Source organism: Macaca fascicularis, chromosome X (genome assembly GCF_037993035.2).
Source record: "Macaca fascicularis isolate 582-1 chromosome X, T2T-MFA8v1.1".
In the NCBI taxonomy this organism is placed as follows: domain Eukaryota; kingdom Metazoa; phylum Chordata; class Mammalia; order Primates; family Cercopithecidae; genus Macaca; species Macaca fascicularis.
The window spans coordinates 70,941,110-70,967,631 of NC_088395.1; the positions used below are offsets into that span (position 1 = coordinate 70,941,110).

At 38.5% G+C, this 26,522-nt stretch overlaps 2 protein-coding genes across 18 annotated transcripts in view; one reads left to right on the forward strand and one right to left on the reverse strand.

Annotated features, from left to right (window-relative positions):
* MTMR8 (myotubularin related protein 8) overlaps positions 1-26,522 on the reverse strand; it is a 111,437-nt gene that overhangs the window by 74,380 nt on the left and 10,535 nt on the right. For 7 of the 17 annotated variants that reach the window (XR_012429763.1, XM_074028854.1, XM_074028852.1 and 4 more), the window contains exons 2-3: positions 4,344-4,466; positions 1,081-1,243 (exon numbers count right to left, since the gene is read on the reverse strand). The exons of 1 other annotated variant lie outside the window; for it this stretch is intronic. Coding sequence is in view for 15 of the 16 variants with exons in the window: in XM_074028854.1 (XP_073884955.1) it covers positions 1,081-1,243; positions 4,344-4,466 (286 nt within the window). In the remaining variant the exon portion in view is untranslated. Of the gene's footprint in view, positions 1-1,077; positions 1,244-4,343; positions 4,467-26,522 lie in introns of all 17 variants that reach the window. 9 more of the 17 variants (XM_065538543.2, XM_065538541.2, XM_005593776.5 and 6 more) reach the window with 3 other exon arrangements.
* On the forward strand, positions 18,511-19,514 carry LOC123571398 (small ribosomal subunit protein uS2-like). Its single transcript, XM_045384443.2, has one exon. The coding sequence runs from the start codon at positions 18,590-18,592 to the stop codon at positions 19,475-19,477; it is 888 nt and encodes a 295-aa protein (XP_045240378.1). The 5' UTR covers positions 18,511-18,589; the 3' UTR covers positions 19,478-19,514.

Below are 26,522 nucleotides of genomic sequence, written 5' to 3' on the forward strand. Positions count from 1 at the left end.
CTGGAATACTGTTTGGGTTCTTTCAAAAAATGTTTTAATTTTTTGTGGTATCAATACAAAGTGGGATCTTTCTGCCTGGCTTCCTATAAAAAAAAGAATGCTGGATAATTGACTGAACTGAGGCTTCAGGGTTTCACATGTTAGGAAAAGAGTCCTTACCAAAAGTTTTTAACTGGGCTCCCATGTCCTAACAGTACTGCTTATTGTAACATGTTGCACACATCTTCAACAATGTTTTTGCATTCTACTTGTCAGGCCAACAGCAACTTCTGACTTATAAATGGCCACTTCCTCTCTTTTCTCTGTCAGTCCTGCTTCCTCCCTTCACAAGATACAGCATCCAATCAAATAACTCATTTGACTAATTTATGTGGCAACAACTTCTCCAGAGATGAATGGAGCCTATCAGAGACTTGTAAAATGCTGGGTCATCCAGCAGGTAACTTTATCCATAAAAATCAGCAAATATTGAGGAATTATTTTGGGGGAATAGGGGAAAAATAGGGGAGAAAATGTAAGAGCATGATTAAAATCAAAGACTAAAATCAGAGGAAGCTGACGGTTAATTGCCAGGGGTGGGGGATGGGGAATGAAAGGGTGAAGCTGGAGGAAGCATTAAGTCCTACATTAATGAGGACTTTGATGAACTGCTTTAGTCTTCTAGATGGAATTAAAAGTAGGGGTGGACATCGTGGGCCAAACAAAAAGTCTGCAGGACAACAGGAAACAAATTTTGTTCCACAGCAGTCTTCCTTCCTGAACTGAGGAAACATTCACAAGTTGATACTTAAAAGGAGGGAGGGAGAGAGAAGAAAATATCTACTAAACATCTACTATATACTAATACATGAAGGTATTCAAGGCTCAAAACAACCCCCATTGGAGAGCTTTTACTCTCCTTACTTTTACAGGTAAAGAAAATGAGTTCAGAGGTTATATAACTTGTCCAAATATAATGGAGCTAATAAGGGGTAGAGTCCAGATCCAAACACTCCTCTGACTCCATAGCCCTGATCTTTCCATTATGCCATTTTGGAAAAACATTAAAATGGTTTTAGATAAAAATACTATCACAACCACCTGGCTGAGAAAGCTTGAGCAGTGAAATATAAACCTCATGGCACACAAGGTCAGAGTCTAAAACAAAGTGGGCCACCCGGAAATTCTTGCAGCGGAGGGTCAGGGGACAGCCCAGGCTAGTGATGGGTAACTTCTCCACGGTGGCAATGTGATGGAGTGCAATCTGAAAAACATAAAAGAAGCAGCGTATACATACAGATGTGCAATATCTTTATCACTATCAGTATTCCTGACTCTCCGTAATGGTAACAGCATGACCAGATCTGTAGGCTACATCTATAGCCTACAACCATTCTTTGTAAGACACAACTGGGGTTCTCTCAAATAGAACTAAAGCATAATAGTGGTAAAGCAACAAGAAGCAGACTGCAGTGTTAGAAAACTTCTCTCTCCTTCAGGATACAAGATTACCAAGTCGTGGGACAATTTTGGTTGATCAGCTCAGAATAGATGACTTTTAGCATGCTGTGAGAGAGTTCACAATCACAGAATAATTGTTACAGAGGAAAATAAGAATTTCTTTTCTTATATCAAATTACTAATTAAGATAGTTATTAATAGCTGGTATTGTGCTTTATTATAAACAAAGTAGTCCATGACCATTAGCTATTTAAGAAGAGCCATTTGACATGTAATCATCCTATTTCAGGAATGAAAAAAACAAAGCTCTGAGAAGTGAATTCCTCTTCAGATATCATATAGCCAAGAAGTGGCACAAACAGAATTTGAACCATAGCAGTCCATATAAGGCCAGGATTCTTCTCTGGGAATTCTAAAAACTCTAGTTCTGGAATAAGGATTTAACTAGAAATGTTAAGGAGGAACTATTCCTCTACATTTTAAACTCTAGTGACAGTAAAGCAAAGAATGTAGGATGATTACTTCTGTTCATGCTGATGCCAGCAAAGAAATGCAGGGAAAGGGAACTGATGAAACAAAATGTGTCCAAATAATATTAATTATCTCTTAATTGATTCACAAAGCCATAGAATCATGGTTTTGCATTTTGATCTTTGATGTTCTCCTCCTATCCCTATCTGATGTTTCTGCAACTATGGAGCCTGGATGTGCTCTTTCCATTATCTAGACTCCCTGTCCTGTGCCTGGAATGGTCTTGCAATCAATAGTGCCTTTTCTGCTCTCCCACCACCTCAATGTCCCAGTCCCTAATTTATTTGGAAAAGTCATCTCTTCAATGAACTCTTTCAATCATATCCACCATCTAAGAATGGAGCAAGTGTGGAAATGATTCAGATATTCCTAGGATAAATTTTCTATTTTTTTAAGGCAGGGTCTTGCTCTGTTGCCTAGGCTAGAGTGCAGTGGCTTAATCATGACTCATTGCAACCTCAACCTCCTGGGCTCAAAGGAGATCATCTTGCCTCACCCTCCTAAGTAAGTTAAGAATACAGTTGTGTGCTACCATGCCTGGCTAATTTTTTAACTTTTGTAGAGACTAGGTATTGCTTTGTTGCCCAAGCTGATCTCAATCTCCTGGCCTCAAGCGATCCTTCTTCCTTAGCCTCCCAAACTGCTGGGATCACAGGTATGATTAATTTTTATCTTAACTGTTTTGTCACACTCAAGTCCTGCCATGGCAGTTCTGGAGGTATTACAAAATGTAATATGAATTAATATATTCAACCTCAAGAAAATCAAAGATCTTCCAGTCAACATGAGAGATGTGTGTTTTGGTAGTACAATACTGATAATCGAGATCAGGGCCCAGGCAAACAATTGTGGTGAAACTGGGAAGGGTCGGGGGAAGGTAGGCAGACTAAGTCTGGGAAGAACTTCCCTAATTGGGTAAATAAGCCTCCTTTGACATCAGAAATAGTGTAAGTCCTCCATTCCAGATACAGTCCCCTGGATTTGAAATCATACCCAAAAGGAACAAATCTGGAGACATCTGTACTGTCTATAAATGCAGGTAGATAGGAGATAGGCTCATGGCACAGTACTAAAGAACTGGTTCCTAAACTGTTAGAACTGCAAGAATCCTTACTAATTATATAATCTAACCACCTCATTTTACAGATGAAGAAACAAGCCCAGAGAGTAAGAATCACTTGCCTAAGGTTACGCAGCCAGTTAGCATCAGAGCTTAGTCTAGCCCAGCTCTCACTCCTCTTTTGACATTCTTATCATCACAGCACAAAAAGCAAGATATATATGGGGAAAGTTCAGTTTTAAAAGGAGGTATTAAGATACTTTTTTCATATACATACTCAATTCAATTTATTTTATACTTTTATGATAGTATTTACCATGTTTCAGGCATTGTTATAAGCACTTATAAACATTCACTTTATAATTCTTGTATCTTGACTTTTTAAAACTCTTTAAAAATATTCAAGGTATTATTTTATCTCTATTTTACAGATGAAGGAAGCGAGACACAGAAAAGTTAAACAACTCGCCCAAGGTTACAAAAGTAGTAAATGTTGAAGCCGGGATTTTAACCTGAGCAGACTGGCTCTAAAGCTTTAATCACTAAGCTATGCTGTATAAAAGAAGCATGTTGTACTTCTTATAAATGAAGAGGTCTAAGCATAAATCTAATGATTAAGATTAAATTATGATCTTTAGGATGGGTAAGGCATAAAGTAATGTTGGGGTGCTGAAGTAATTAGAAAACATTACTTACAGGTGTAAAAATAAACACACACACATGCCTGTGCATGCACACACACACACACACACACACACACACACACACACACACATATATATATATCTCAATCTTTTACCTAGGTAAAATCCTGTCTTAGGACAGAGAGATGGTCTAAATTAGTGCTGCCCAAGGTAAAGTCAATAAGGCCTTAGCATCAGCATAACCTGAGCCCTTTTTATAAATTCAAAATCTTATGCTTAACATTCTGCATTTTTATCAAGTTCCCATATGCTACAGATACTGCTGGTTCTTGAACTACATTTTATGGATAGCAGGCTTTAAATTACTTCAAGATGCTTACAAACATAGTTCAGGAAGTTAGCAGAAACTATTCTACCTAAAAATAATTTAGCTAATCCCCAGGAATATTACAATGTAGAATAAAATGACTACGATGACCAGAGTCAATAACTTGAAAAAAGAGGAGTAATACAATTCAGACCACAAAAAGATTATTACAATAGGTCCTTTGAAGAAAAGGTTTTACAGCAATTTAAAAATTATACTTGAAATTTCAAGAAACTACCATATAGACAGCATGTATGCACAACTCTTTAAGACCCTTTGATACTTCTTCTCATGAACATACCCATGTTTCTTTCCGGGCTGCACCAGAAGCCTCCACATAGATCAGGTGGGTTGCAGTAAGATAAAGAATCCCATTAGCTGGTTTCTTACTCACATAACGATCCACCAATTTCACATTTTCTACCTGTTATTGGAGTAAAAAATACTGATTAAGTTACCAACTCACAACCTGTGATTGAAGTGGGGCCATTCAAAGCAAGATAAATGCTGTTAATTTGCTACAAAACTTGAGTTTTTCCAGTTCCTACCAAGGTGGCAAACTAGTATGATCCGTATTACCTTTTCTGAAATCAGCACTGGAAAAACTATGAAAGTGAGAGGAAAACCTGTATTCTAGAAAAGATAAAAATTCTAGACAAAGTTTACAAGATGAGGTATGTATAACTGGAAACTATATAGAACCTGAGAGCTTGCTGAGGTACTTATCTTGTTGGAAGAAGGTACAGCTATTGTATGTGTAAAAAAATCAGTAAGGGTAAATAACATGAAGATAGATCTTACATTACAGGGCAAGAATAGAATAAAACAGAAAAGGAGAAAAACAAAACAAAACAAAACAAAAAAAGGAGTACCATAAATAAAACACATAAAAAGAAATGCCAGAATTAAATCCCAATATAAAAGTAATTGCAATAAATGTACATGAATTAAACTTACCAATTAAAAGAAAGACACAGACTAAAACAAAAGATTCAACAATATTCATACTAGAAGAGATATACTTTAGAGTCACAGACAAACTGAAAATAATAAGATATGCCAGGCAAATATAAACTAAAATAAAGCTGAGGTAGCAGTCTCAATATCTGACTAAATAGAATTTACATGACAAAAATCAATAGGACAAGAAGATATAGCCATCATAAATATAAACATATTGTATAATACAGTCTCAAAGTATATCAAGCAACTAGCAGAACTGCAAAGAGAAAAGGAACAAGTGCATATGGATACTTTAATACTCTTCTTAGGAACTGATAGGTCAAGCAGACCAAAAAAAAAAAAAAAAAAAAAATCAAATGAAGATACAGAACACTTACACATTACAACTAAAAAACTCAAGCTATTATATACCGAGTAGAACTCTATATCCAACAAATCGAACATTCAAGACAACAACAAAAAAAAAATTCCAAAAAGAGACCATGATTACAGCCGTAAATGAAACATCAATAAATTCCAAACGTTGAATATCATACAGTTTAGGCTCTCCAACCACAATGCAATAGCACTGGAAATTAATAACAAAATAATAGCCAAAATTTAACAAATGTTTGAAAACACAATAGCTTATTATTAAATTAACCTTGAGTTAAAAAGAAAAAAGAAAGGAAACTAAAAAAGATTTAAAAGTGAATGATAATAAAAACACAAATAAAAATTTGTAGGACGGAGTTAAACAAGAACTAAGTAGTAAATGTACAGCAGTAAGTTTATCATGAAATGAGAAAGGTTAACGACATACTAGTTAAACAGGCAATGTAATGGAAATAGCAAAATTACAGAGAAATAAGATGGTAAAGGACAGAAATTTAAAACCAGAGAATCCTCCTCCACAGATACACACACACAGCCTGAACAGAAAAGATTAACAAACCAGAATTTAATTATGTCAAAAGGTTAATAGGATAGATCGTTGCTAAAAAAGAGAAAAGATGCAAATAAAATACAGAATGAAAAAGGGAAAACATAAAAAGTTAAAACTATGAGTATTATGAAAAACAATATGCTAATAAATTGGAAAACTTACAAGAAATATTTTTAAATATCAAGAAAAAAATAAAATGGCAATGGTAGTCAAAGATTTTCCCTAACAAAACCCTCAGGTCCAGATGACGTTATAGGTTTATTCTACCGAACTTCCAAAATATAATTAATTACTACCTTATCCAATTGACTCCGGTCACTGGAAAAAAAATAAAGTTACTCAGTCCATTTTATGAGGGCAATTTAATCTTGATTCTAAAATCAAATAAAGACAATTATAAAGTAAGAAAGTTTAGGGCTATTTCATTTATGAAATATAGACACAAAAAATGCTAAATAATGTTAATGAATCCAACAGTATATTTTTAAAAATACATTTTGATCAAGTGCAGTTTATCACAAGAAAGCATGGGGAGTTCAACATCAGAAAATGTCAATGTAATATATCAGCAAGACTAAACAGAAAAATTATATGCTTTATCTCAATTGATACAGAAAAAGCAGCATTTAATATAGCTTAATTCTATTTATAATGATAATCCTTAGTGAACAAGGAATAAAAGTAAACATCCTTAACTTGGTAAAAATTATATACAAAAAACCTACAAAGAATGTTATGAATAATGAAGAAACTAACTGCATTAATTTAAAATCATGAACACGACAAACTTGACTCTATCACTGCTACTGTTTTAAATATCGTGGCTAAATACTATGAGGAAAGGGGGCGTGGAATTAAGAAATGCAAGGATCAGAAGGGAAGTTCTATATTTGGCACCACTTACAGAGAAGGTAATCATTCAACCAGAAAAAAAAAAAATGAAAGAAAAGAATCAACCAAACTCTCAGAGCTAATATAAAAGAGTTCAACAAGGATACCAAATATAATATCAACCTACAAAAGTCAATAACATTTTCCTACACCAGCAATGACCACTTAGAAAACATAAAAATACCATTCATGATGGCAACAAAAATTATATAGAATCTAGAAATTAGCTTAATTAACCAAGCATATACAAGACCTTTACAGAGTAAACTTTAAAAGTCTAATGAAGGATATAGAATACAATCTAAAGAAATAATGTCTATGCTCTTGGATAGGACAACTTAATAAAATAAAAATGGCAATTATCCCTCAAATTAATCTATAAATTCAATACAATTTCAATCATATTTCAAAGTGGATTTTCTAATAAACTTATTCTAAATTTACATAGAAGAACAAAACCCCACAAATTGCTAAATCAAACTTAAAACAAAGTAAAGAGGGTAAGATTTGCTGTACTAGGTATTAAAACATACTCCAAGCTGTGGGGAAAAAAAACCACCACCACCACCACCACCAACAACAACAAAAACCTCTAGTACTATTGCAAAAACAGAAAAATAAACCAATGGAAAAGGACCAGAGCTCAAAATCAGACTGATGTGAAAAATGGGAGTCTAACAGAGCATAAACATGGCACTACAAATTGACAGACAAAAGAGTATTTACTAGATGTGTTGGGGAAACAGTATTAGTACACGCAGTAAGATAAAGCCATATCCCTACCTAACACCATATACAAAACTAGATTCTAGATGCATCTATATGTAACTTTTACATAAAACTATAAAGTTATTGGAAAATGCAGAGTACCTTGGATCTATGAACAGGGAAAGACTTTTTAAAAATTAATAACAGAATGGGAGAAAATAGGTGCAACTCCTAAAACTAACAAGGAATTATTATCTAGAATATACAAGGGACTTTTGTAACTCAACAAGAAAAAGAGGCCCCAAAAGAAAATATATGAAGCATAAGAACAGGCAAGTTGCGTAAGAGACAATCCCAGAAGCATACAACCATGAAAAGAAGCTCAAAACATTGGGAATAAAATAAAGTTAAATTAAAATAAGATATTGCTTTAAGACTACAAGATTTGCAAAAACTAGAAAGCAAGAAAATGCCAAGTGTTGGTAGGGTTGAAGGCATATAGGAATCCTCATCCACTATAACCAGGGGGTTACAGACAGGTGGGGTCATTCAGAAGGGCAATCTGGAACTACTTAATCAAAAAAATATACATATATGTTTCCTACGACTCAGCAATTCTATTCCTGAAAATGGGCCCAAAGAAATGTTCATGTAGGTCTACAAGAGGACATATAAGGATGAATATGTCCATCACTTTGAGAATAGTCAGGTAACATAGTCTGGATACTTGTCCCGACCCAAATCTCATGTTGAAATATAATACTCAATGCTGGCGGTGGGGCCTGGTGGGAAGTGAATGGATCATGGGGGTGAATTCCTCATGAATGGTTTAGCCCCATCCTTTGGTACTGTCCTCATGATAATGAGTGAATTCTTGTGAGATCTGGTTGTTTAAAGGTGTGTGGCACCTCTTTGGTCCTGCTCCAAACATGTGAGATGCCTGCTCCTCACCTACAATTTATGCCATGATTGTAAGCTGTCTGAGGCCTACCCAGAGGCGGATGCCTGTGTTATGGTTTCTCTACAGACTGCAGAACTGTGAGTCAATTAAACCTCTTTTCTTTAAAAATTACACAGTCTCTTCCGTTCTAAGATGGCTGATTAGGAACAGCTACAGTCTACAGCTCCCAGTGTGATCGACACAGAAGACAGTGATTTCTGCATTTCCAACTGAGGTACCTGGTTCATCTAATTGGGACTGGTTGGACAGTAGGTGCAGCTCATGGAGGGCAAGTCAAAGCAGGGTGGGGCATCGCCTAACCCAGGAAGTGCAAGGGGTGGGAGATTTCCATTTCCTAGCTAAGGGAAGCCATGACAGACTGTACCTGGAAAATTGCGACACTCCTGCCCAAATACTGCACTTTTCCAGCAGTATAAGCAAACGGCACACTAGGAGATTATATCCCATGCCTAGCTCAGTGGGTCCCACGCCCACAGAGCCTTGCTGACTTCTAGCGCAGCAGTCTGAGATCAACCTGCAAGGCAGCAGCCTGGCAGTGGGAGGGGTGTCTGCCATTGCTGAGACTTGAGTAGGTAAACAAAGCTGCCAGGAAGCCCAAACGTGGTGAAGCCCACTGCAACTCTGCAAGGCCTGCTGCTTCTCTAGAGCCCAACTCTCGGGGGACAGAGCAAAGCTGAACAAAAGGCAGCAGAAACGTCTGCAGACTTAAACATCCCTGTCTGACAGCTCTGAAGAGAACAATGGTTCTCTAAGCACGGTGTTTGAACTCTGAGAAAGGACAGACTGCATCCTCAAGTGGGTTCCTGAACCCTGTTTAGCCTAAGTGGTAGACACCTCCCAGTAGGGGCCAAATGACACCTCATACAGGTAGGTGACCCTCTGGGATGAAGCTTACAGAAGAAGGATCAGCCAGCAATATTTGCTGTTCTGCAATATTTGCTGTTCTGCAATATTTGCTGTTCTGCAGACTCCGCTGGTGATACGCAGGCAAACAGGGTCTGGAGTGGACCTCCAGCAAACTCCAGCAGACCTCCAGCTGAGGGACCTGACTATTAAAAGGAAAACTAACAAACAGAAAGGAATAGCGTTAGCATCATCATCAACAAAAATGATGTCCACACCAAAATCCCATCTGTAGGTAACTAGTATCAAAGACCAAAGGTAGATAAAACCACAAAGATGGGGAGAAACCAGAGCAGAAAAGCTGAGAATTCTAAAATCCAGAGCATCTCTTCTCCTCCAAAGGATCGCAAAATTGACCACATAATTGGAAGTAAAGCACTCCTCAGCAAATGTACAAGAACAGAAATTATAACAAACTGTCTCTCAGACCATAGTGCAATCAAACTAGAACTCAGGACTAAGAAACTCAAAACCGCTCAACTTCATGGAAACTGAATAATCTGCTCCTGAATGACTACTGGGTACATAATGAAATGAAGGCAGAAATAAAGAAGTTCTTTGAAAACAATGAGAACAAAGATACAACATACCAGAATCTCTGGGACACATTTAAAGCAGTGTGTAGAGGGAAATTTATAGCACTAAATGCACACAAGAGAAAGCAGGAAAGATCTAAAATTGACACTCTAACATACAATTAAAAGAACTAGAGAAGCAAGAGCAAACACATTCAAAAGCTATCAGAAGGCAAGAAATAACTAAGGTCAGAGCAGAACTGAAGGAGATAGAGACACAAAAAACCCTCCAAAACATCAATGAATCCAGGAGTTGGTTTTTTGAAAAAATCAACAAAATTGACAGACCACTAGCAAGACTAATAAAGAAGAAAAGAGAAAAGAATCAAATAGACGCAATAAAAAATGATAAAGGGGATATCACCACCGACCCCACAGAAATACAAACAACCATCAGAGAATACTATTAACACCTCTATGCAAATAAACTAGAGAATATAGAAGAAACGGATAAATTCCTGGACACATACACCCTCCCAAGACTAAACCAGAAAGAAGTTGAATCCCTGAATAGACCAATAACAGGCTCTGAAACTGAGGCAATAATTAATAGCCTACCAACCAAAAAAAAGTCGAGGACCTGACGGATTCACAGTCGAATTCTACCAGAGGTACAAAGAGGAGCTGGTACCATTCGTTCTGAAACTATTTCAATCAATAGAAAAAGAGGGAATCCTCCCTAACTCATTTTATGAGGCCAGCATCATCCTGATACCAAAGCCTGGCAGAGACATGACAAAAAAAGAAAATTGTAGACCAATATCCCTGATGAACATCGATGCAAAAATCCTCAATAAAATACTGGAAAACCGAATCCAGCAGCACATCAAAAAGTTTATCCATCATTATCAATTCAGCTTCATCCCTGGGATGGAAGGCTTGTTCAACATAGGCAAATCAATAAACATAATCCATCATATAAACAGACAAAAATCACATGATTATCTCAATAGATGCAGAAAAGGCCTTCAACAAAATTCAACAGTCCTTCATGCTAAAAACTCTCAATAAACTAGGTATTGATGGGTTGTATCTCAAAATAATAAGAGCTATTTATGACAAACCGACAGCCAATATCATACTTAATGGGCAAAAACTGGAAGCATCCTATTTGAAAACTGGCACAAGACAGGGATGCCCTCTCTCACCACTCCTATTCAACATAGTGTTGGAAGTTCTGGCTAGGGCAATCAGGCAAGGGATGTAAAGGACCTCTTCAAGGACAAGTACAAACCACTGGTCAACGAAATAAAACAGGATACAAACAAATGGAAGAACATTCCATGCTCACGGATAGAATCAATATAGTGAAAATGGCCATACTGCCCAAAGTAACTTACAGATTCAATGCCATCCCCATCAAGATACCAATGACTTTCTTCACAGAATTGGAAAAAACTACTTTAAAGTTCATATCGAAACAAAACAGAGTCCGCATTGCCAAGACAATCCGAGGCAGAAAGAACAAAGCTGGAGGCATCAGGCTACCAGACTCCAAACAATACTACAAGGCTACAGTAACCAAAACAGCATGGCACTAACACCAAAACAGAGATAGACCAAAGAAACAGAACAGAGACCTCAGAAATAACACCACACATCTACAGCCGTCTGATCTTTAACAAACCTAACAAAAACAAGCAATGGGGAAAGAAATTCCCTATTTAATAAATGGTGCTGGGAAAAATGCCTAAGGATACGTAGAAAGCTGAAACTGGATCCCTTCCTTACACCTTATATAAAAATTAATTCAAGATGGATTAAAGACTTAAATGTTAGACCTAAAACCATACAAACCCTAGAAGAAAACCTAGGCAATACCACTTAGGATATAGGCAGGGGCAAGGACTTCATGACTAAAACACCAAAAGCAATGGCAACAAAAGCCAAAATAGACAAATGGGACCTGATTAAACTAAAGAGCTTCTGCATGGCAAAAGAAACTACCATCAGAGTGAATAGGCAACCTACAGAATGGGAGAAAATTTTTGCAATCTACTCATCTGACAAAGGGCTAATATCCAGAATCTACAAAGAACTTAAAGAAATTTACAAGAAAAAAACAAGCAACCCCATCATAAAGTGGGCAAGGGGAATGAACAGACATTTCTCAAAAGAAGATATTTATGCAGCCAACAGACACATGAAAAAATGCTCATCATCACTGGTCATCAGAGAAATGCAAATCAAAACCACAATGAGATACCATGTCACACCAGTTAGAACGGCAATCACTAAAAAGTCATGAAACCACAGATGCTGGAAAGGATATGGAGAAATAGGAATGCCTTTACACTGTTGATGGGAGTGTAAACTAGTTCAACCATTGTGGAAGACAGTGTGGCGATTCCTTAAGGATCTAGAACTAGAAATACCATTTGACCCAGCAATCCCATTACTCGCTATATACTCAAAGGATTATAAATCATGCTACTATAAAGACACATGCACACGTGTGTTTACTGCGGCACTATTCACAATAGCAAAAGCTTGGAACTAACCCAAATGTCCATCAATGATAGATGGGATTAAGAAAATGTGGCACATATACACCATGGAATACTATGCAGCCATAAAAAAAGGATGAGTCCATGTCCTTTGAAGGGACATGGATGAAGCTGGAAACCATCATTCTCAGCAAACTATCACAAGGACAGAAAACCAAACACTGCATGTACTCACTCACAGGTGGCAATTGAACAATGTGAACACCTGGACACAGGGCAGGGAGCATCACACATGGGGGCCCGTCATGGGGTAGGGGGCAGGGGAAAGGATAGCATTAGGAAAAATACCTAATGTAAATGACGAGTTGATGGGTGTAGCAAACCAACATGGCACATGTATACCTATGTAACAAACCTGCACATTGTCCACATGTACCCCAGAACTTAAAGTATAACTTAAAAAAAATTATCCAGTCTCAGGTATTTCTTTATTGCAATGTAATAACAGGCCAATTCAGAAGGTCAAATGTGGTGGGATATTATGCAGCTATTAGAAGCAATGGGTTAGACATACATACAGCAAAATAAATATGACAGTGAAAAAAGTAAGAAAGAGAATGACATACAGAAGGCATCACTATATAAACTAAAAATTCATGTGTATAAAACAACTATCATGTTTTGAAAGACACATTCTAATTCAAATCACATTAATCATATTAGAATGCTTGCCTGTGATGGGGGAGTGGAATGGGGAAAAAACAGGCTAATTAAATAAAAATGAGAGGTAGCTTTTCATGGACTAATGATGATAAGTACCAAGAATTGAGGAGTACGTGATGAACTCAATGCAATATACCTGAGGTTAGAAAAATAGAACAAAACAAACTAAAATACCACCTTTTCTTTTCAGAAACATGAGAAACAATCTTAGATATTTAAACGGTGTTGTATGATGTTGGCCTCTTTAACTCAGAGGTGAATGAGTGGTTCAGAACTCATGCTATTAACATGTATGTCCATACCCTTAGGTGTCATGATTTTCATTTACATACACACAAAAAAAGGAAAGGCAAGATGCCTGTGAACATAAAGTCGCCAGCCTAATGATCTTTTCATTTCATATATTCTCTTGTTGACATCCACAAGTCATTAGCCCAAAGTCTATCGGTGTGACAAATTATGTAGGCAAATTACATATAGCTAAAAGGGATAACACAAAAATGGCATCAGCTTTTTCCCTGAAGACATTTAAGAACAGGATATTCATTTACCTACTGAGGCCTTGATGCTTTCTTTTATACAGTCAAGTACCACATAACAACATTTCAGTCAACGATGTACCACAAATACAATGATGGTGGGAGCAATAGATTATATACCATATAGCCTAGGTGTGTAGTAGGTTTGTGTAACTACACTCTATGTTGTTCACACAATGACAAAATTGCCTAGTGAAGCACTTCTCAGAACATATCCCCATGGTAAAGTGATGCATGACTGTAACTGTAAATGTGCTCTAATTAGGGATCCTCAATATCCAAGACAGACCAGATATGGTGGATCAAGCCTGTAATCCCAGCACTTTGGGAAGCCAAAGTGGGAGGATTGCTTGAGCCCAGGAGTTCAACACTATCCTGGGTGACATAGCAAGAACTCGTCTCTACAAAAAACAATAAAAATAATTAGCCAGACATGGTGGTGCATGCCTGTAATCCCAGTTACTTGGGCGGCTGAGTCAGAAGGATCACTTGAACTCAGGAGTTTGAGGCTGTGATTGCACCATGCCACTCCACACCAGCCTAAGTGAGACAGCAAGACCCTATCTCAATCAATTAACAAATCAATCAATATCAAAAATATTCTCCTTATTATTCTTCTAAAGTATAAATACCTTATTTACATTTATAAGAAAAGCATTACAAGCTCAACAGATGAAGGAGCCAAAGAACATGAACAGATAATTCACATATGAGAACATAAAAATGTGATGAGTTAAATTTCACTAGTAATGACAGAAATGCTAAATTTAAATGACATGGAGCTACTATTTTATATGTATTAAATTTGCAAAACATCAAATACTGCATGGTTGTGGTAAAACTGCTATGCTTATACATTGCTGATTGCAATGCTATATCACTTTTAGAAAGCAATACGGAAAAACTGTCAAGAACATGTAAGTATGAACCAGTATCCTTTGACCCAATACCCCATTCTTAGCAGTTTATCCTCTGAAGTCTATCCTTATACATTGCTGATTGCAATGCTATATCACTTTTAGAAAGTAATATGGAAAAACTGTCAAGAACATATAAGTATGAACCAGTATCCTTTGACCCAATATCCCTACTCTTAGAAGTTTATCCTCAGAAAATCAAATTTATACACATGAGAATATTCCCTGAGATTCTGCCAATAATAGGAGAAAACTAGAAATACCTATACGTCCAATAATAGGGGAAAGGATTTGGTAAATTTAAGAACATTATATTAAAATTGACTATTAAGTAGATATATAATACTAAGGTTTCTAGATAGGTGCCTTTCACATATTAAGTGTCCAAAAAATTAATTAGATCTGAAATTTGGTGCTGTTAAAAATCTTTCAAGAACTGTATAAAAATACTTAACATAATAATAAATTTAAAAGTTAAGTAAAACTATTATAAATATGTTAAACAATGTCGGTATGCATACAAAGACTGAATGAGAACATAATGGAATGAAAACGGTAGCCTAAATGTAGAATGACAGGATTTGGTGTAATCCTTAATGTTAAGATTTTTAAACCTTATTTTTTATTATGAAATAATTATAGATTCATAGGAAATTATAAAAAAAAAAAAATTTACGGGAAGGTCCTAAGGACCTTTTGCCCAGTCTCCCAAAATTTAACATCTTACAATAACTATAGTAAGCCATCCAAACCAGGAAAATGATATTGGTACAATCCACAGATCTTACTCAGATTATACCAGTTATATATGTAGTTATACATGTATACTATGTACAGTTATAAATTGTGTGTGTATGGCTATATGCAATTATATCACATGTACAGCTTTGTGTAACAATCACCACAGTCATGATACATACATACATACCACAAAACTCCCTTCTGCTATTTCTTTAAAGTCACACCCATCCCTTCTCCATCGAACCCTTGGCAAACACTAATCTGTTCTTCATCGCTACAATTAATTTTTAAAGAATATTATACAAACAGAACCATTCAGTATGTAACCTTTTGAGATTGGCCTTATTCACCCAGCATAATTCTCTTAAGATTCATCCAGGTGTTTGCATATATCAATAGTTTACCTCTTTTCATTGATTAGCAGTATTGCAACTGTATGGACATATCACAAGTTATCTAACCATTTACTCACTGAAGGGACATATGGGTAGTTTCCAGTTTTGGGCTATTATGAATAAAGCTGCTATGAACATTAGTGCACAAGTTTCCGCATGAAAACAGGTTTTCATTTCTCTGGGATAAATGGTCAAGAGTGCAATTTCTGTAATGTTTTTCAATGACAAATTAAAATGCATACGTATGCACTTAAAGGAAAAGAGTACTTCACTGTCAGACAAATAACTCTAACAGGGCTGGGCCAATCAATCCACAGACACCAATAACACCAATCTAGGGAGTATGTCCAAGCCAAAAGTGGGAACAAAGAGAGATGATAAACACTGTGCTATACTCTACATGTGTTATCTCATTTAATCCTCATAATAACTATTTAAGATAGATGATATTGTTAATCCCATTTCATATATGTGGAAACTGGGTCTCAGAGAGGTAAATTAACTTATCGAAGACCACATTGGTGGTTAAGTGGTGAGGTAAAGGCAGGCAGTGAGAAGCAAGAACCCAAACTCTTAACCATTTGATATGGTTTGGATTTGTGTCCCTTCCCAAATCCTATGTTGAATTGTAATCCACAGTGTTAAAGGAGGGGCCTGGTGGGAGGTGATTGGATCATGAGAGCAGATTTCCCCCTGGCTGTTCTCATGATAGTGAGTTCTCATGAGATCTGGTTGTTTAAAAGTGTGTAGTATATCCCTCTCTCTCTCTCTCTCCTGCTCCAGCCATGTGAAAATAAGCCTGCTTCCCCTTCACCTTCTGCCACGATTGAAAATTTCCTGAGGCGTCTTCAGCCATACTACTTGCACAGTTTGCAGAACTATGAGTCAATTAAACCTCTTTTCTTTATAAACTACCCAGTCTTCGGTTATTTCTTTATAGCAGTGTGAGAATGAACTAATACGCCATTATACTATACTGCCACAGACTTACTAACCGTGTGTGCTTGGGGAGAGAAAGGGAACTGAAAAAAGTCTTCCACCCCTATGGCCCACCCTCTAAAAGAGAAAAGTAACAAAAATGTAGTCAAGGCATGGAGGCTAGAGGAAGATGCCAAGATACCCGAATCTAAGCACACCACATTATATTTGGGCAGGGACAGATTAGAAGACCAGGTAGTAATAATGGGAACTTCCTGCCAAAGTAACTGAATCTGAAGAATACTGATCTTGTAGTAAGATGGTACAGCACTGGGCTCAAAGAAAAAAAGCCAAATGGACTCAGGAAGTTTTCTTTCAGCCAGATATCTTGATGTTCACTCTACCACAGAGTCAGACACCAGCAAAAATACAAACAACTAAAGCTAGATTTAATTCAATAATACTTTTTTGAATGCCTACTATGTACCAGATTCTGTGCTAAAACATCCTATGCAAAATAAAAGTAGAATATATGAGACATTGTAAGTTATAACTTATAAACTCTTGGGAGTTTATAATTTGTTGAAGAAATGCAAACATGAACCCAACTCAACATAACATAACAAAAGACACCCTGTGGTCAATGTCAAAACAGGTGCATGAGCAGAGTACTAGGGCAACCAGAGGTCCAGGTTTCAGAAAGATTCCCCTGGGAGACAGCTAGAACTGAATATTCAAAGTATTCTTTCTTTAATTCAAGATTCTTGAGTATCTACTATTTTCAAAGTATGGAGTTAGGCATTTTAAGGGAAAATGAAATAAACAAGGCATGATCCCTCCCTACAACCATCCATTTAACAAACATTCACTGAGAATCTACTATATGCCAGGTACTGTGTCAAATGTTATAGAATTAAAGATGCCTAAGCACGCTCTTTACCCTAAAGGACCAACAGAGTTAGTGCTCACAAATCAGTCAAGGAAGTACTATCAGTATTTAGGAAACAGAATAAGGATTATACTCAGCCAAGCGTGGAATGAAAGTAGTTAAAGAGAAGTGGAAAAGGTTGCTGAACACCTATAGTGGGTTGAACGGCAGCCTCCTGAAAGACAGGTCTTTTTTCTAATACCTGGACCCTGTGAATGTGACCCTATTTGGAAAAGGGGTCTTTGCAGATGTAAGTAAGTTAAGGATCTAAGATGAAATCATCCAGGACTGCCAAGGCGGGCTGTAAATCCAATGATAAGTGTCCTTATAACAGACAGAGAGGAGACGGCACACAGAGAAGGCCATGTGAAATGGAGGCAGAGATTGGAGCGATGGATACAGCCACCAGGAATTCTGACAGCTACCAGAAACTGGAGGAGGCAATAAGGAAGGATTCTCCCTTAAAGCCTCCAGAGAGAGAGGGCAACCCTGCCAACACGTGAATTTCAGACTCCTGGGCTCCTGAACGGTGAAGGATCAAATTTCTATTGTTTTAATCCAAAAAAAAAAAAAGTAAAGGAATGGCCAGCTGTGGTGGCTCACACTTGTAATCCCAGCACTTTGAGAGGCCAAGGCAGGAGGATCATTTGAGCCCAGGAGTTTGAAACCAGCCTGGGAAACACGGCAAAACCCATCTCTACAAAAATTAGCCAGGCATGGTGGTGGGTGCCTGTAGTCCCATCTAATCAGGAGACTGAGGAGGTGGGAGGATTGCCTGAGCATGGGAGGCAGAGACTACAGTGAGCTGAGAGCACACTAATGCACTCCACCCTGGGTGACAGAGAGAGACTGTCTCAATAGAAAGAAAAAAAAAAAAAAAAAGTAAAGGAATGGAGAAAGATATACCATGCTTACACTAATCAAAAGAAGTTGAGCCTTTCCGCGCTACCTACAGAGGGGTCCATACGGCGTTGTTCTGGATTCCCGTCATAACTTAAAAGGAAACTTTCACAATGTCCGGACCCCTTGATGTCCTGCAAATGAAGGAGGAGGATGTCCTTAAGTTCCTTGCAGCAGGAACCCACTTAGGTGGCACCAATCTTGACTTCCAGATGGAACAGTACATCTATAAAAGCAAAAGTGATGGCCTCTACATAATAAATCTGAAGAGGACCTGGGAGAAGCTTCTGCTGGTGGCTCGTGCCATTATTGCCACTGAAAACCCTGCTGATGTCAGTGTTATATCCTCCAGGAATACTGGCCAGAGGGCTGTGCTGAAATTTGCTGCTGCCACTGGAGCCACTCCAATTGCTGGCCACTTCACTCCTGGAACCTTCACTAACCAGATTCAGGCAGCCTTCTGGGAGCCACGGCTTCTTGTGGTTACTGACCCCAGGGCTGACCACCAGCCTCTCACGGAGGCATCTTATGTTAACCTACCTACCATTGCTCTGTGTAAGAGAGATTCTCCTCTGCGCTATGTGGACACTGCCATCCCATGCAATAACAAGGGAGCTCACTCAGTGGGTTTGATGTGGTGGATGCTGGCTCAGGAAGTTCTGCACATGCGTGGCACCATTTCCCGTGAACACCCGTGGGAGGTCATGCCTGATCTCTACTTCTACAGAGATCCTGAAGAGATTGAAAAAGAAGAGCAGGCTGCTGCTGAAAAGGCAGTGACCAAGGAGGTATTTCAGGGTGAATGGACTGCTCCAGCTCCTGAGTTCACTGCTACTCAGCCTGAGGTTGCAGACTGGTCTGAAGGTGTGCAGGTGCCCTCTGTGCCTATTCAGCAGTTCCCTACTGAAGACTGGAGTGCTCAGCCTGCCACGGAAGACTGGTCTGCAGCTCCCACTGCTCAGGCCACTGAATGGGTAGGAGCAACCACTGAATGGTCTTAAGCTGTTCTTGCACAGGCTCTTAAGCAACATGGAAAAATGGCTGATGGAAAATAAACATCAGTTTCTAAAAAAAAAAAAAAAAAGAAGAAGTTGAAGTACATATATTAATACAAGACATAAAAGACTTCAGAGCAAGGAAAGTTATCAGGAATGAAGAGAGGTGGAATAGTCCGAATGCTGGTGTCCCTCAAAAATTCATATGTTGAAATCTAACTCCTGCCAATGCAATAGTATTAACAGGTGGAGTATTTAGGTGGTGATGAGCTCATGAGAGTTCTCTGCTCACAACTGGGATTAGTGCTCTTATGAAAGAGGCTTAAAGGAGCCTGTTTGCCCCTTCTGCCATGTGAGGAGGCAGCAAAAAGACCACTGTCTATGAGCCAGGAAGTAGGACCTCACCAGATACCAAATCTGCATGCATCTTATCTTGGACTTCACATCCTCCAGAACTGTGAGCAATAAATTCTATTGTTTCACTGAGTGATATGGTTTGACTCTGTGTCCCCACCCAAATCTCATGTTGAATTGTAATTCTCGGTGTTGGAGGACAGCCTGGTGGGAGGTGACTGGATCGTAAGGGTGGACTTCCCCCTTGCTGTTCTCATGATAGTGAGTTCTCACACAATCTGGTTGTTTAAAAGTGTGTAGCACTTCCCCTTCACTCTTTCCTGTTCCACCATGTGAACATGTGCCTACTTCCCCTTTGCTTCCACCATGATTGTAAGTTTCCTGATGCTTCTCTAGCCATGCTTCCTGTACATACAGCCTGTAGAGCTGTGAGTCAATTAAACCTCTTTTCTTCATAAATTACCCAGTCTCAGGTAGTTCCTTCTAGCAATGCAAGAACAGACTAATACAGAAAATTGGTACCACAAAAGAGGAACATTGCTAAAAAGATACCTGAAAATGTGGAAGCAGCTTTGAAACTGGGTAATAGGCTTTGGGTGGAAAAGTTTGGAGGGCTCACAAGAAGACAGGAAGATAAAAGTTTGGAACTTTCTAGAGTTGTTGAATGGTGACCAAAATGTTGATAGTGATATGGACAATAAAGTCCAGGCTGAGGTGGTCTCAGATGGAGATGAAGAACATATTGGGAACTGGAGTAAAAGTCACTCTTACTATGCTTTAGCAAAGAGACTAGCGGCATTGTGCCCCTGCTCCAGGAATCTGTGGAACTCTGAACTTGAGAGTGATGATTGAGGGTATCTAGAGGAAGAAATTTCTAAGCAGCAAAGTGTTGAAGATGTGCTCTGGCTGCCTCTAATAGCATATTCTCATATATGTGAGCAAAAAGATAATCTGAAACTCTAACTTATATTTAAAAGGGAAGCACAGCATAAAAGCTTAGAAAACTTGCAGCCTGGTCATGTGGTAGAAAAGAAAACCCATTTTCAGGGGAGGAATTCAAACTGGATGCAGCAATTTGCATAAGTGAAGAATAGCCAGATGTTAATAGCCAAAACAATGGAGAAAATACCTCAAAGGCATTTCAGAGACCTTCACAGCAGCCCCTCCCATCACAGGTCCGGAGGCCCAGGAGTGAATCAAGGTTTTATGGTCTGGGCCCAGGGCCCTGCTGCCCTGTGCAACCTGGGGACACTACTGTGTCCCAGACACTCCAGCTCTATCCATGGCTAAAAGGACCCCAGATATGTCTCAGGATGCTGCTCCAGAGACTGCAAGCCTTGGCAGCTTCCACATGGTGTTAAGCCTGCAGGTGCTCAGAGGGCAAGAGATAAGGCCTAGCAGCCTCCACCTAGATTTCAGAGGATGTATGGAGATGCCTGGATGTCCAGGCAAAAGTCTGCTGTGGAGCCAGAGCCTTCATGAAGAACCTCTACTAGGGTAGTGTGGAGGGGAAATGTGGGATTGGAGTCCTCACAAAGAGTCTCCACTGGGGGACTGCCTAGCGGAGCTGTGAGAAGAAGGCCACCATCCTCCAGACCCTAGAATGGTAGATCCACCCACAGCTTGCACTGTGCACCTGCAAAAGCTGCAAGCACTCTACACCAGTCTGTGAAAGCAGCCAAGGGGGCTGTACCCTGCAGAGCCACAATGCAAAGATGCCCAAGGTCTTCTGAATCCACCCCTTGCATCACTGTGGCCTGGATGTGAGAAATAGAGTCAAAGGAGATTATATTGGAGCTTTAATATTTAATGACTACCCTGCTGGGTTTCAAACTTGCATGGAGACTGCAGCCTCTTAGTTTTGGTGAGTATATCTCCTTTGGAATGGGAGTATTTACCCAAAGCCTGTACCTCCATTGTATCTTGGAAGCAACTAACTTGCTTTTTTTATTTTACAGGCTCATAAGTACACGAGATATGTCTTATCTCAGATGAGACTCTGGACCTGAACTTTTGAATTAATGCTAGAATGAAGTAAGACTCTGGGGAACTGTTAAAAAGGCATGATTGTGTTTTGAAATGTGAGAAGGACATAAGATTTGGGACGGGCCAGGGTGGAATGATATGGTTTGGCTCTGTGTCCCCACCCAAATATCATGTCGAATTGTAATCCCCAATGTTGGAAGAAGGGCCTGGTGAGAGTAATTGGATCATGGGGACAGACTTCCCCCTTGCTGTTCTCATGACAGTGAGTTCTCACGAGATCTCATTGTTTAAAAGTGTGTAGCACTTCCCCTTTTGCTCTCTCTCTCTCCTATTCCGCCATGTGAAGATGTGCTTGCTTCCCCTTCATCTTCTGCCATGATTGTAAATTTCCTGAGTCCTTCCCAGCCATGCTTCTTGTACAGTCTGTGGATCTGTGAGTCAATTAAACTTCTTTTCTTCATAAATTACCCAGTCTCAAGTAGTTCCTTACAGCAATGTGAGAAACAACTAACACACTAAATCTATAGTATTTTTGTTATAGCAGCCTGAACAGACTAAAACAACAAGAATTATATAAAAATAGAGGGGTCAGTTCTCTAAGAACATATTTTTTAATACGATCATGGCTCACTGCAGCCTCAACCTACTGGACTCAAGTGATCCTCCAATCTCAACCTCCCAAGTAGCTGGGATTACAGGCATGGATCACCATGCCAAGGTAATTTTTTAACTTTTTGTAGAGAAGAGTTCTTACTATGTTTCCCAGGCTGGTCTCAAACTTCTGGCCTCAAACGATCCCCCTGCTTTGGCCTCCCAAAATGCTAGGGTCTCAGGCATGAGCCACTGTGCCCAGCCTGACACGTGAATGTAACAACGCAGTTCTAAATAACACATGGATCAAACAAGTTGCAAGAAAAATGTTTTTAAAACATTTCAAAGTAAAAGAAAACACACCTTAAAAAAATTTGAAGGATATAGCAAAAGCAGTGCTTAGAAGAACATCTATAGCACTGAATGCATATATTAGAACAAAGAAAAATCTAAAGTCAATAATCTAAGCTTCTACTTTAGAAAACTAAAAAATACAAGAGCAAATTTAATCCAAAGTAAACTTCTGAAATATTACAGAGTAGAAATCAATGAAATTGATAACAGGAAATCAATAGAGAAAATCAACAAAACCCAAAGCTGGCTCTTTGAAAAGATCAAGAAATTGGTAAGATGCTAGCCAGGCTACCTGAGAAAGAGAGTGAAGACACAAATAACATCAGAAATGAAAGAGGGGTCATCACTACTGATCCCATGTACATTAAAAGGATAATGAAACAATATTATAAATAACTATATGTCTGCAAATTTGATAATCTAGGTGAAATGGACCAATACATCAAAAGACACAGTCTACCAAAACTCATACAAGGAGAAACAGATCATCTGAGTGGTCCATATCTATTAGAGAAACAAAATCCAAAATTAGTAATCTTCTAAAACAGAAAGGTTTAGGTCCAGATGGTTTCACTGGTGAATTTCACCAAACAATTAAGAACACAATTATAGCAATTATCTACCATCTCTTCAAAATAGAAGCAGAGAGAATACTTCCTAACTCATTCTATAAGGCCAGCATTACCCTAATTCCAAAACCAGAAAATACATTACTAGAAAGGAAAAGTACAGACTAATATTTTTCATGAATATAGATGCAAATATCCTCAACAATATAATGGGGTATTAGTTAGGTAGGGCTGCCATAACAAAGTACCAGAAACTGGGCAGCTTAAACAAGAGAAATTTATTACCTCACAGTTCTGAAGTCCAGACAACCAGAATCAAGGTGTCAGCAGAACCGATTTCTTCTGAAAGATGTAAGGGAAGGATCTAATCCAGTCCTTTCCCCTTGGCTTATAGATAGACATCTTCTCCCTCTGTCTTTTCACATCAGCTTCCCAATATGCATGCCTGTGTCCAAATTTCTCCTTATAACCCAGTCACATTGGGTTAGGGCTCACCCTAATGACATCATTTTAACTTGATTACCTCTGTAAAGTCCCCATCTCAAAAAAAGTCATATTCTGAGGTATGGGAGGTTAGGACTTCAACATATGAACTTTTTGGGGGACACAATCCATCCCGTAACAATTAGTAAATTGAATCCAACAATGTATAAAAATAATGAGGCCGGGCGTGGTGGCTCACGCCTGTAATCCCAGCACTTTGGGAGGCCGAGGCAGATGGATCACGAGGTCAGGAGATCGAGACCATCCTGGCTAACACAGTGAAACCCCGTCTCTACCAAAAATACAAAAAATTAGCCGGGCATGGTGGTGGCCGCCTGTAGTCCCAGCTGCTGGGGAGGCTAAGGCAGGAGAATGGCGTGAACCCGGGAGGCGGAGCTTGCAGTGAACCGAGATCGCACCACCGCACTCCAGCCTGGGTGACACAGCGAGATTCCATCTCAAAATAAATAAATAAATAAATAATAATGATACACCACAACCAAGTGGGATTTATTCCAGATATGTAATGTTGGTTCAACATTTAAAAATCAATTAATGTAATCCATTACATCAACAAGCTAAAAAGGAAAAAAATCACAGAGTCATACCACTAGATGCAGAAAAGCATTTGACAAAATCCAATCCCCATTAATGATAAAAACCTCTCAACAAACTAGGAACAGAGGTGCATTTCCTCAACTTGATAAATAACATCTACACAAAACCTACAGATAACATTCGTGGCTTAGCCTCACAAACACAAACCTCCTTTCAGTTAAACCAGGGAACTGACTTCACTGCACTATGCCAATTTCCCAATCATGCCTGCCACTGAGGTTATTGCAAACACCAAATGAATATGTGTCTGACTTCACTTTGTAAACCACAAGAGATAATTATTCCAGAACAGTGTTACCCAGAAATGCTCACACATTTCAGAGTTCCACTAAATAATTATGTTATGGCTGTAGCAATTAAACTCTGCAGTGACTTAGCCTTACAACACAAACCTTCTTTCAGTTAAACCAGTGGTACTACCTGGGCTATATGCCAGGGGAGATTTAAAAAAACATATTCAGGCTCTACCCTCAAAGGTTAACTTAATTGGTCTGAAGTGAGGCATTTAAATTTTTTAAGCTCCATCTATTGTGTAGCCATTGTTGAGAACCACTGAATTAATCCAAACTTCATCTAAATACAATTTTTATTTGAGAAAAATTAAGGACATGGAAAAATCCATTGATCCGGAATTATTTTTAAAAACAACAACAAATTTAGTGCAATGGCTCTCCTGCTTAGCTGAATATTGGAACTGGAGAACTTCAAGAAATACTGATTCTTGGGTCTCACCCCTAGATATTCTAACATAAATGATCTCAAGAGTCTGAAAAAGTTCCCCAGGTTATTCTAGTATGCAGTCAAGGATGAGAACCACATTCATCCCATTAATCCTCTTATTTTCCAGGGCTAGGTTCCAAGGTTCACCCTTAAATACAGAAACAACAACAACAACTATAATAACAAAAGAGAGAAGTTACTATACACCAAGTATTGAGCTTTACATGTTATATTTCATTTTAATCCATACGCTTCAAAGAAAAAAGATCTCTTTTGATCATCTGCCCCTAGGATTCTGTCCTTCAAAGTCATTCTTAAAACTGTTTTCCAATCCCAAGAGGTCTTATTTTCATGTACAAGCTAGGAAGGCATTCATTTTCCAGCATAGATCCATCCTTCCTGGAGGCATATAAATACAATTAGATATATAGATAGATATACATATATTTTAACAAAATTACTGGAGGCAGTATTATATATATTATATAACTTATAATTATATATATATAATTCCAAAACCAAAAATTATATATATGATATATTTAAAATCAAAATCAGAAATTATGTATATTATTATACATACATAATTTATTATATATAATTTGGCTCATGGTTCTGCAGGCTGTACAGTAAGCATGATGTTGGCATGTACTCAGCTTCTGGGGAGGCCTCAGGAAACTCACAATCATGGTGGAAGGTGAAGAGGGAGCAGGCATTCACACGGCGAGAGAAGGAGCAAAATGGGGGGAAGGAGCCATACACTTCCAAATGACCAGATTTCATGAGAACTCACTCACTATTATGAGAACAGCACCAGAAGGATGGTACTAAACCACTCATGAGAGATGCACTCCCATCATCCAATCACCTCCTACCACTCCCCACCTCCAACACCGAAGATTATAATTAAACATGAGGTTTGGTGGGGACAGATCCAAACTATATGAGTCTGCCCCGGTCCCCCAAATCTAATGTCCTACTCACATTGGAAAATACAACCATGTCTTCCCAATCGTCCCCAGAAAGTCTTAACTCATTCCAGCATTAACTCAAAAGTCCAAAGTCTCATCTGAAACAAGGTAAGTTCCTTCTACTTTCTAGCCTGTAAAATCAAAAACAAGTTAGTTACTTCCAAGATACAATGGGGTTATAAGCATTGGGTAAACATTTCCATTCCAAAAGGGAGAAAGCTGCCAAAAGAAAGGAGCTATAGGTTTCATGCAAGTACGAAACCCAGCAGGGCAGTCATTAAAACTTAAAATTCCAAAGTAAATAACATCCTTTGACTCCATGTCCCACATCCAGGGTACATTGCTGTAAGGGGCGGACTCTGAAGGCCTTCGGCATCTCTGCCCCTGTGATTTTGCATTGTTCAG

What these genes read in the sequence shown, in the direction of transcription:
- LOC123571398 (XM_045384443.2), top strand. Translation starts at nt 18,590, where the DNA reads ATGTCCGGACCCCTTGATGTCCTGCAAATGAAGGAGGAGGATGTCCTT.